The 12,363-nt window shown below is 45.5% G+C and overlaps 1 protein-coding gene across 6 annotated transcripts in view; it reads right to left on the reverse strand.

Annotated features, from left to right (window-relative positions):
- The window catches only part of jagn1a (jagunal homolog 1a), a 30,034-nt gene that overhangs the window by 11,799 nt on the left and 5,872 nt on the right, over positions 1-12,363 (reverse strand). For all 6 annotated transcript variants that reach the window (XR_015080854.1, XM_086006986.1, XM_086006985.1 and 3 more), the window contains exon 2: positions 11,594-11,704. Coding sequence is in view for 5 of the 6 variants with exons in the window: in XM_086006986.1 (XP_085863112.1) it covers positions 11,594-11,682 (89 nt within the window). In the remaining variant the exon portion in view is untranslated. The remainder of the gene's footprint in view (positions 1-11,593; positions 11,705-12,363) is intronic.

Here is a 12,363-nt window from a genome sequence, read left to right on the forward strand (position 1 = left end):
GTCGGAGAGGAATTTCCCAGATTTTTTTCTCCCAAATTGGCCATTGGGTCTTTTATCTGGTTTTTCGCCTCTCCCGGGAGATCACATGGGCTCGGGTGGATGGAGAGTGATAGAAGATTTGAGGTTAGGATCAGATCAGCCATGATCTTATTGAATGGTGGAGCAGGCTCGAGGGGCCGATTGGCCTACTCCTGCTCCTATTTCTTATGTTCTTATTACCCATTGTTGTATGGTCTTACTTGTTTTGAGTGCAGTTCAACTCCAGAAAAAGGAAATTGCTGTCAGCCTGCAGCACAAAACACATCATCGACACCAACTTTAAGAGCTTTGTGCCATGCTTGCATCATATGTTTGTCCTCAGCCTAGAATATAACCCCTCAGTGGATGCAGCAGAGACCAGAGTACTGAACTTGCACATATATTTTTAATAAAATATTTCCAAGTAGCACTAGATCAGAGAGAGCTTTGAGTGGTGATGAACTCCACTCAAAAAAGGAAGATCATACCCGCAGTAGGTAATTTAACATTTTTCCTCGTCACATCAACTCCGTATACAAAAGTCCATTGAAATAGTGCAGAGTCTGGGAGGTACCATTCTTAAGAACCTAAAATGCACTTTATGGCAGTGACAACACACATTTTTCTGAACAGCATTTCAAAACACTACTACTTAGCACATATATGGAGGTTGTTTCAAGTAGCAGTTCTACCAACAGCACAGCAAAACCCTCCACATACTAGCCAAATACAGGAAACTCTTATCCGGCACCGACGGTACCAGCGTGGTGCCGCTTGATCAAAAAGTCCAGGTATGGTGTTACATGCAGGTAGAAAGATCTATGAAGTTCACTAATTTTACATAAGAGGGCTTGACAGCATAGATTCTGAGAGGCTGTTTTCCTTGGCTGGAGTCTAGAACTAGGGGTCACAGTCTCAGGATAAGGGTTCGTCCATTTAAGTCTGAGATGAGAAATTTCTTCACTCAGGGGGTGGCGAATCTTTGGAATTCTCTACCCCAGAGGGCTGCGGATGCTCAGTCGTTGAGTATATTCAAAACTGAGATCAATAGATTTTTGGGCACTAAGGGAATCAGGGGATATGGGACTGTGACCCCTGGTTCTAGACTCCCCAGCCAGGCTGCAGTTGTACAGGGCCTTGGTGAGACCACACCTTGAGTATTGTGTGCAGTTTTGGTCGCCTTATCTGAGGAAGGATGTTCTTGCCATGGAGGGAGTGCAGCGAAGATTCACCAGACTGATGCCTGGGATGGCAGGAATGACGTATGAGGAGAGATTGGGTCGACTGGGCTTATACTCGCTAGAGTTTAGAAGAATGAGAGGGGATCTCATTGAAACTTATAAAATTCTAATAGGACTAGACAGACTAGATGCAGGAAGGATGCATCTACCCCGTCAATCCCTGTAAGAATTTTGTATGTTTCAATGAGATCACCACTCATTCTCCTAAACTCTAAGGAATATAGGCCTGGTCCACTCAATCTCTCCTCATAGGACAATCCCAGTCTGGTGAACATTCGTTACACTCCCTCTACGGCAACAAGTATACCCTTCCTTAGGTAATGAGACCAAAACTGTACATAATACTCCAGGTGTAGTCTCACCAGGGCCCTATATAATTGGAGCAGGAGTAGGCCATTCGGCCCCTCAAGCCTGTTCCAGCATTCAATGAGATCATGGCTGATCATCCAAATTCAGTACCCGGTCCCTGCTTTCTCCCCATATCCCTTGATCCCTTTAGCCTTAAGAAATATATCCAACTCCTTCTTGAATATATTTAATGAATTGGCCTCTACTGCCTTCTGTGGCAGAGAATTCCACAGGTTCACCACTCTCTGGGTGAAAAAATTCCTCCTCATCTCTGTCCTAAATGGCTTACCCCTTATCCTTAGACTGTGACCCCTGGTTCTGGACTCCCCCGCCATCAGGAACATCCTTCCTGCATTTAGTCTGTCTAGTCCTGTTAGAATTTTATAAGTTTCAATGAGGTCCCCTCTCATTCTTCTAAACTCTAGCGAATACAAGCCCAATCGACCCAATCTCTCCTCATACGTCATTCCTGCCATCCCAGGTATCAGTCTGGTGAATCTTCACTGCACTCTCTCCATGGCAAGAACATCCTTCCTCAGATAAGGCGACCAAAACGGCACACAATACTCAAGGTGTGGTCTCACCAAGGCCCTGTGCAACTGCAGCAAGACATCCTTGCTCCTGTACTCGAATCCTCTCGCTATGAAGGCCAACATACCATTTGCCTTCTTAACCGCCTGCTGCACCTGCATGCTTACCTTCAGCGACTGGTGCACAAGGACACCCAGGTCTCGTTGCACTTCCCCTTTTCCCAATCTATTGCCGTTCAGATAATAATCTGCCTTCCTGTTTGCCACCAAAGTGGATAACCTCGCATTTATCCACATTATACTGCATCCGCCATGTACCTGCCCAATCACCCAACCTGTCCAAATCATACTGGAGTTTCTCTGCATCCTCCTCACAGCACACCCACCCACCCAGCTTTGTGTTGTCTGCAAACTTGGAGATATTACATCTAGTTCCCTCGTCTAGATCATTATTAATATATATTGTGAATAGTTGGGGTCCTAGCACCGATCCCTGCGGTACCCCACTAGTCACTGCCTTCCACTCGGAAAAAGACCCTTTTATTCCAACTCTTTGCTTCCTGTCTGCCAACCAGTTCTCTATCCAAGTCAGTACCTTACCCCCAATCCCATGTGCTTTAACTTTGCACGCTAAACTCTTATGCGGGACCTTTTCGAAAGCCTTCGGAAAGTCCAAATACACCACATCCACTGGTTCTTCCTACCAGTTACATCCTCAAAAAATTCAGTAGATTAGTCAAGCATGATTTACCTTTTGTAAATCCATGTTAACTTTGTCTGATCCGGCCACTGTTTTCCAAGTGCTCTGCTATTACATCTTTTATAAATGGACTCTAGCATTTTCCCCACTACCAATGTCAGGCTTACCGGTCTATAATTCCCTGTTTCTCTCTACCACCTTTTTTAAATAGTGGGGTTACATTAGCTACCCTCCAATCCATGGGAACTGTTCCAGAGTCTATAGAATTTTGGAAGATGACCAGCAATGCATCTATTTCTCGGGCCACTTCCTTAAGTACCCAAGGATGTAGATCATCAGGCCCATGGGATTTATCGGCCTTCAATTTGGTTTGTTGAAATTCATTTGCCAATTATATGCAAAGTGTGAGGTGTTACATTTTGGTAAGAAAAATAAGGACATCACATATTACTTAGAAAATAAAAATCTAAATGGGATAGAGGAGTAAAATACACAAATCACAAAGTTGCAATGCAGGTTAACAAGGCCATAACAAAAGCAAACCAAGCACTACAGTTTATTTCTAGTGGGATAGAATTGAAAAGTAGAGAAGTTATGCTAAACTTTTATCAAACCTTAGCTAGACCACACTTGGAATAGTGTGTGCAATTCTGGTTGCCATATTATAAAAAGGATAGAGAGGAACTGGAAAGGGTGCAAAAATATTTACAAGGATGATACCAGAACTGCGAGGTTATACCTATCAGGAAAGGATGAACAGGCTGCGTCTCTTTTCTCTTGAAAAGAGAAAGCTGAGGTGTGACCTAATAGAGATCTATAAAAATATGAAAGGGTTTGATTAGAGTATAGAGAGAGAATGTTTCCACATGTGGAGAAGAGCAAAACTAGAGGCCATCAATATAAGATAGTCACCAAGAAATCAAATGGGGAATTCAGAAGAAATCTCTTTACCCAGAGAGTGGTGAGAATGTGGAACTCGCTGCCACATGGGGTAGTTGAGGCGAATAGTATAGATGCATTTAAGGGGAAGCTAGATAAGCATATGAGGGAGAGGGGAATAGAGGGTTATGCTGAAAGAGTTAGATGAGGAAGGACGGGAGGAGGCTCGAGTGAAGCATAAACGCCAGCATGGACTGGTTGGGCCGAATGGCCTGTTTCCATGCTGTATATCTCATGTAAATTAGGTTTGCATGATCCCAACTCCAGACACTGTACCACTTTGATATACTTTGTGCAAGAAGTTGAACTAATGAGGTGTGAAATGGACATTCTGAAACAGCACAATTGTTTTAGGGGTAAAACTTAAGGTGGCAAGAAACCATAGCCACCTATAATAGAATTTAGAAAGTCAAAGAGAAAAGAAAAGGTAATAGTGCAGGGTAGCGGTAGGGGTAATGAGAACCAGAGTGTGACAGGAAGAGACAGAGTATACAAACTTAAGAGTGCACCAGCAAATAGTGTCAGAGCAGAGAAAAATGGTAAAAAGACAAAAAGAAAAAATTTGAATGCACACAGCATTCGTAACAAGATAGATGAGTTGACGACACAAATAGAAATAAATGGGTATGATCCGATTGCCATTGCAGAGACGTGGTTGCAAGGTAACCAAGGCTGGGAACTGAATATTCAGGGATATTTGACATTTCGGAAGGATAGACAGAAAGGAAAAGGAGGTGGAGTAGCTCTGTTAATAAAGGATGAGGTCAGTGCAGTGGTGAGAAATGATATTGGCTCAGAAGATCAAGATGTAGAATCAGTTTGGGTGGAGCTAAGAAATAGTATGGGAAAGAAGTCACTGGTGGGAGTAGTCTATAGACCCCCTAACAGCAGCTACACTGTAGGACAGAGTATAAATCAAGAAATAATGGGGGCGTGTAAGAAAGGTACTGCAATAATCATGGGCGATTTTAATCTTCATATAGATTGGACAAATCAAATTGGCAAGGATAGCCTTGAGGATGAGTTCAAAGAATGTATTCGGGATGATTTCTTAGAACAATACTATGTGGAACCTACCAGGGAGCAGGCTATTTTAGATCTGGTAATGTGTAATGAGACAGGATTAATTAATGATGATCTCATTGTAAAGGATCCTCTAGGGAAGAGTGATCACAGCATGATTGAGTTTCAAATTCAGTTTGAAGGTGATAAACTTGTGTCTGAAACTAGTGTCCTAAACTTAAATAAAGGCAATTACAAAGGTATGAAGACAGAATTGGCTAAAGTGGACTGGGAAAATAGATTAAAGGGTAAGACGGTAGATAAGCAGTGGCAGACATTTAAGGAGATATTTCATAACTCTCAGCAAAGGCTTATTCCAGGTGAGAAAGAAAGACTATGAGAAGGATGAACCATCCGTGGCTAACTAAGGAAGTTAAGGATGGTATCAAATTGAAGGAAAAGGCATACAATGTTGCAAAGATTAGTGGTAGGCCAGTGGATTGGGACATTTTTAGAAACCAGCAAGTTTGACTAAAAAAAATAAATAGAAGATAGATTATGAGTAAACTAGTCGGCCAGTTAGCCGAACATCTGTCATTGGGAAAATGCTGGAATCCATTATTAAGGAAGTAATAGCAGGGCATTTAGAAAATCATAATACAATCAAGCAGAGTCAACATAGTTTTATGAAAGGGAAATTGTGTTTGACAAATTTACTAGAGTTCTTTGAGGATGTAACTAGCAGGGTGGATAAAGGGGAACCAGTAGATGTAGTGTATTTGGATTTCCAGAAGGCATTCGATAAGGTGCCGCATAAAAGGTTACTGCACAAGATAAGAGCTCACTATTTTGGGGGTAATATATTAGCATGGATAGAGGATTGGCTAACTAACAGAAAACAGAGAGTCGGAATAAATGGGTCATTTTCAGGTTGACAGACTGTAACTAGTGGGGTGCCACAAGGATCAGTGCTGGGGCCTCAACTATTTACAATCTATATTCATGACTTGGATGAAGGGACCGAGTGTACTGTAGCCAAATTTGCTGATGATACAAAGATAGGTGGGAAAGCAGGTTTGTGAGGAGTACATAGAGTCTGCAAAGGGATATAGATAGGTTAAGTGAGTGGGCAAAAATTTGGCAGATGGAGTATAATGTGGGAAAATGTGAGGTTATCCACTTTGATAGGAAAAATAAAAAAGCAAATTATTATTTAAATGGAATTAGACTACAGAATGCTGCGGTACAGAGGGATCTGGGTGTCCTCGTACATGAAAGTTTGCATGCGAGTACAGCAAGTAATTAGGAAGGCAAATGGAATATTGGCCTTTATTGCAAGGGGGATGGAGTGTAAAAGTAGGAAAGTCTTGCTACAACTGTACAAGGCATTGGTGAGACCACACCTGGAGTACTGCGTACAGTTTTGGTCTCATTTAAGGAAGGATATACTTACATTGGAGGCAGTTCAGAGACCATTCACTCGGTTGATTCCCGAGTTGAAGGGGTTGTCTTATGAGGAAAGGTTGAGCAGGTTGGGCCTATACTCATTGGAGTTTAGAAGAATGAGAGGTGATCTTATTGAAACATACAAGATTCTGAGGGGGCTTGACAGGGTAGATGCAGAGAGGATGTTTCCCCTCGTGGGGGAATCTACAAGTGGGGGCATAATTTCAGAATAAGGGGTCGCCCATTTAAAACGGAGATGAGGAGGAATTTCTTCTCTCAGAGGGTCAAAAATCTTTGGAATTCTCTACCACAGGGAGCTGTGGAGGCTGAGTCAGTGAATATATTCAAGGCGGAGATAGACAGATTTTTGAAAAACAGGGGAATCAAGGGTTATGGGGAGCAGGCGGGAAAGTGGAGTTGAGGCCAAGATCAGATCAGCCATGATCTTATTGAATGGCGGAGCAGGCTCGGGGGGCCGAATGACCTACTCCTGCTCCTATTTCTTATGTTCTTAGCCTTGAAAGGTTCCAGCAACTTGTCCAAAACAAGATTCAAATCCCAACATTTACACCATTAAATCCAGTTCTCATCTCCTGGGTCTACAATTCTGCTGCTGGGTCACAGATGTTGGTCTCCCATATTCCAACCTAAACAAGCACCAGTATACAAGTGGCTAAGACAGTACAGCCAGAGTATCCCAAGGGATTGTAATTGTGGACCTTACACAAACCTTTATTAATTAAGTGTAAAATTTCAGAATTGAAACCAAAGGATGTAAACCTTGTTTGGTCAGGTAACCCAAGTCAAATAAAGGGCCTGAAACAGCAATTTACTTGTACATCTTACAATTTAGTGTACTGTATTCACTGCTCACGATGCTCTCCTCTACATTGGGGAGACCAAACGCAGATTGGGTGACCGCTTTGCGGAATACCTCTGTTCAGTCCACAATCGTGACCCCGAGCTTCCGGTCGCCTGTCACTTTAATTCTCCCTCCACTTCCACTCTGATCTCTCCGCCCTCTGCCTCTTACACAGTTCCAATGAAGCTCAACGTATACTTGAGGAACAGCACCTCATCTTTCTATTAGGCACTTTACAGCCTCCTAAACTTAACATAGAGTTCAGCAATTTCAGACTATAAATTGGCCCCTGTATTTCTTTATTTTTTTCCTCTTGTTTCCTCACATGGTAGCTGTTTAATGTTGCTGCCATCATCATTCACACCTCATCTAGAGCCATCTTTTGTTTAACTTGTGCCATTACCTCTCCTTTTGTCTTACACTACCATCCCTTTTGTCAGTCAATCTCTCCTGCCTTCCATCCAATCACAGACCTTCCCTTTGTTCTTCCCTGCCCCTGCTTAAAAATCTCTCTTCTCTAACCTTTTCCTGACGAAGGGTTCGACACAAAACGTTGACTCTGTTTCTCTCTCCTCGATGCTGCCTGACCTGCTGAGTGTTTCCAGTATTTTCTGATATTATTTCAAATAAAGGACCAGTGGTTTACTGCATCATATCTCATCCAAGCCATTTATGGGGAAAAATTGAAGTGCCCTGAAAAAATTAACACCCCCGCGGTCAAAATTAATCGGTAGCGCTCCAAGAGGGAAGCAGGGCGCTACTGGAAGCGCTCCCCCTCCCTCTTGGGGCGCTGTGAGTGAATATCGTGGCGCTATGTACCGCAGCGCCACGGTACAGCAGGCCTTCCTCCCCTTCTTAAAGGGGAGGGGCCTAACGCAGTGAGACCCGGGGCCCAGCTGGGCCACCAGGGATCGGAGTGCCAGCAAAAGAGCCCGGTACTCAAGAGCCAGCACTCCGCAGGGGAGCTTCAGAGGAAGCCGGGGACAGCAGAGGGGGCATGTGCTGGCAGGCGGCCAGCAACAAAAATGGCCATGCGGCACCTCCCCTTTAATTTGTGCCACCCCGGCTGCAGGTAGACCCCCTTCACCGTCAGACATTGCGTCAGACGGTAAGTCAGGGGGCGCTATCGAAGATCGCAGCCGGGGCGCGAGCAGGGTGCTGTGCACGGCGATGACGTCATTGCCATGGGCGCTAACGGTTACTGCCGCCGCTAACCTCCCACTGAATTTCACAGGTGGTGTTGCGGGCGCTAGCTGCTTTGTGCCCCGTTAGCGCCCTCTTAGGACGCTAACGGGAGGCGCAAAGCAACTGAATTTTTAGGCCTAAATCTTGAGAGTTATTTTATGAGGAGACCTGATGGCACAGCCAGAAGGTCCAAGAATCATGTTTTCTTTGCCTAGTAAGGATTCTCGCTTACTTTGCCCACATCTTATGAATGTACTGGCCAAGAAGGAAAATATGGCGTGAGCCAGCTACAATGAAGAGTTATTTTCTGGTTGACTCTGCTTTTTCCTGAGCTTAGCCAGTGTAACACTCTCCTTCCTAACAAAGTATACAGCACCCGCCGGGGCCACGCTGGAACTTGAGTAGTTGCGGCCCAAGGGGGAAGCAGGGCGCTACTGGAAGCGCCCTGCATCCCTCTTGGGGCGCTGCGAGTCAATACTGTGGCGTTATGTGCAGGCCTTCCTCCCCTTCTTAAAGGGGAGGGGCCTTGTGCAGTGCAACCTGGGGCCCAGCTGGGCCCTGGGGGATCGGGAGTGCAGGCAAAAGAGCCCGGCACTCAAGAGAAGTGCCGGGCTCTTGGAGCGCAGTCAGCACTCCGCCGGGGGGGGGGGGGTTTCAGGAGGTCTGGGACGGGAGCGCAGGCAAGTGCTGGCAGGCGGCCAGCAACAAAAATGGCCGCCCCGCACCTCGCCTTTAAATTGCGCCTCCCCGGCCGCAGGTACGGTGGTAAGTCAGGGGGGCGCTCCCGAAGATCGTGGCCGGGGCGTGTGCGGGGCGCTGCGCACGCCAATGACGTCATCGCCAGCAGCACAGCGCCGCAGGGCGCTACCGGTTAGCGCCATCACTAACCTCCCGCTGAATTTTGCGGGAGGCGTGGGCAGTGCCGCACCCGGGCGTGCTAGGTGGTTTGCGTCCCATTAGCGCCCTCTTAAGGCGCTAACGGGAGGCGCAACCAACTGAATTTTTCCCCCTTGGTCTTTTAAAGCTGTAAAGTTATTCGGCTACTCAAAAATATAACCTTGATCACGTGGTTAGTCCTGGGTCGTTCCTCCTTCCCAACCCATGAAGAAGCTATTAGCCATCACAGGGATGACAGTACGATTGAATGTACACAGCAGTCTCCCAGGGGTAAGGTGGATGGGTATGTCAATTCAGGCACTGCCCAACGACTGCTTCGGGGTCAGTAAAAGACTCAATACTTCAGTCAATTTAGAGGGTTGGATCCCCAATGTAGAGACCGTATTGTGAGCAGTAAATATATACTAAATTGAAAGTAGTACAAGTAATTCGCTGCTATGTTACTATGTTTCACCTGGAAGGAGTATTTGGGGCCCTGGATGGTGGGAAGGGAGGAGGTGAAAGAGCAGGTGTTGCATCTCCTGTGCTTGCACGGGAAGATACCGTAGGAAGGGGAGGGGGTCTAAGAGTGGACCAAGGTGTCACAGAGGGAACTGTCCCTTCAGAATGCTGGGAGGGGCAGATGTGTTTGGTGGCGGCGGTATTGCACTGGAGGTGGCAGAGGGTGATCCGTTTAATGTGGAGGCTGGTGGAAGGCGAGGACAAGGGGGACCCTATAGTGGTTCTGGGAGGGAGGAAGGGGTGAGGGCAGAAGTGCAGCAAATAGGACAGGTATGGTCGAGAGCCCCCTGTCAACCGGAGTGTAGGGGAATCCTCGGTTGAGGTAGGAGGAAGACATATCGGAAGCACCAGTGTGAAAGGTGGCATCAAAACAGATAAGACAGAGATAAAGAAACTGGGAGAATGGAAGAGAGTCGTGGAAGGAAGTGTAATCGAGGTAGCTGTGGGAGTCGGTGGGCTTATAGTAGTTATTGGTTGACAGCCTAGCCCCAGAAATGGAGAGGACATATCGGAAGCACTGGTATGGAAGGTGGCATCGTCAGAATGCCACTTTCCACACCAGTGCTTCAGATACGTCACCACCACCAAACATTTCCCCTCCACTCCCCTTTCAAGATTTCGAAGGGACCGCTCCCTCTACAACACCCTGGTCCACTCTTATGAAACTCGCTCCCCTTCCCATGGCACATTCCCGTACAAGCGCAGGAGATGCAGCACCTTCCCTTTCTCCTCCTCCCTTCCCACTGTCCAGGGCCCCAAACATTCCTTCCAGGTGAACTAACGATTTACTGGCACTTTTTAGTATACTGTATTTGCTGCTCACATCGCAGTCTCCTCTACACTGGGGCACCAAACACAGATTGGGCGATTGCTTTTCTGAACAGCTCAGTTCAGTCCACAAGCGCGACCCTGAGCTTCCGGTCACTTGTCATTTTAATTCTCCGTCCCACTCGGAGCTCTGTTCGGCCTCCTACACTGTTCCAATGAAATTTAACGGATGCTCGAGGAACAGCACCTCATCTTCCGATTAGGCACTTTACAGCCTTCCAGACTCAATATCGAGTTCAACAATTTCAGATCATAATCCCTGCCCCCATTACATTTTTACTTATTTTTTATCCCCACTTTTGTTTTGGCCCTTTTCCTCCCCCCTTTTTTTCTCTCCCCCACATGGCAGCTGTCTCCCATTCTGCCAGCACATTTCACACCTAATCTGAGCCGTCTTTTGTCTCCACTAGTCCTATCACCATCTCGTCTCGTTTTGAATACCTCTTAATGTCTCTTCACTTCTCTTTTGTTCTCTCCCAGGCTGGCCTTTCAATCTATTTCATTTCCTGTGCCTTTCCAGTCTTGACAAAGAGTTTGACTCAAAACGTTGACTCTATTTTCTCTCCACGGATGTTGCCTGGCCTGCTGAGTTATTCCAGCATTTTCTGTTGTTATTTCAGATTTCCAGCATCCGCAGTATTTTGCTTTCGTACTGATTTCAATAACTTCAGATCATAACCACTGCTCCCATTTTTTGGACATCTAGTGCTGATAATGGTTCTGCTGTTGCCATTTACATCTCTAGACCCATCTTTTGGTTCTTTACCACAGACCTTCCTCTTTGTTCTTTCCTCTGCTTCCTCCCCACCTTTTCCCTGGCTCTGTACTTGCTTATAAACTGTTAAATCTCTAACTTCTCCCAGTTTTGCCAAAAGGTCTTTGACCTGAAACGTTAACAGTTTCTCTCTCCACAGAGTCTGCCTGACCTGCTGAGTATTTCCAGCAGTTTCTGTTTTATTTCAATTTTCCAGCATCCACAGTATTTTACTTTTGTCTGTGAAGATAGGGTTGTAGTAGTCAGGACAATTAAGTACATGGCATTTTTTTTTGGCTGTTCCGTATAAATTTGATTCAAATAATTCATTAAAAAAGGTACCTCATCTGATAGTGAGAAGCTACTTTCTCTCTATGGTGGTAGTCACTGCCATCTGTTCCTGTTACACGTGGACCTGCACGGGATGCCATGGTGAACAATCAAACTCCAGACCTATGGGGAATTAGAATACCAAGTTAGCCAGGTCAACTGGTGACCTAGTAGGTTAATGCCACCGAGTGAGAGCTACTCCCTCCATCTCCATAAATCTCACTTCATTTCCCTCTGTAAATCTAATACCCTTTCCTGTGTAAATCTCACTTGTTTTCCTCTCTAAAGCAGAGATGGTTAAGAGGAGATTTGACAGAGGTGTTCAAAATCATGAATAGCAGAGTAGTTGGGCACCAGAGGACACAGATTTAAGATGACTGACAAAAGAGCCAGAGGCAATGAGGAAACTTTTTTTTTTAATAACAGTTGTTGTGATCTGGAATGTACTGCCTGAAAGGGTGATGGAAACAGATTCAATAGTAAATTGGATAAATACATGAAGGGAATACATTTACAAAGCTATGGGGAAATAGCAGGGGATAGGATTAATTGGATAGCTCTACCAAAGAACCGGCACAGGCACGATGGGCTGAATGGCCTCCTTCTGTGCTGTATCATTCCACAAAATCATAATCACAGCCTCTTTCTAATGCTCACTCCCACTCGCCCCTCTCTCGGATCCAGTATCCTGGCCAAAATTTATCTCTCCATCAACATAACAAAAAGATTATCTGGTCATCATCACATTGCTGTTATATGTAGGGAGCCTTACTGTGCACAAA

The sequence above is a fragment of the Somniosus microcephalus genome, chromosome 14 (assembly GCF_052327205.1).
Source record: "Somniosus microcephalus isolate GS21.2 chromosome 14, FLI_Smic_1.0, whole genome shotgun sequence".
Classification (NCBI taxonomy): domain Eukaryota; kingdom Metazoa; phylum Chordata; class Chondrichthyes; order Squaliformes; family Somniosidae; genus Somniosus; species Somniosus microcephalus.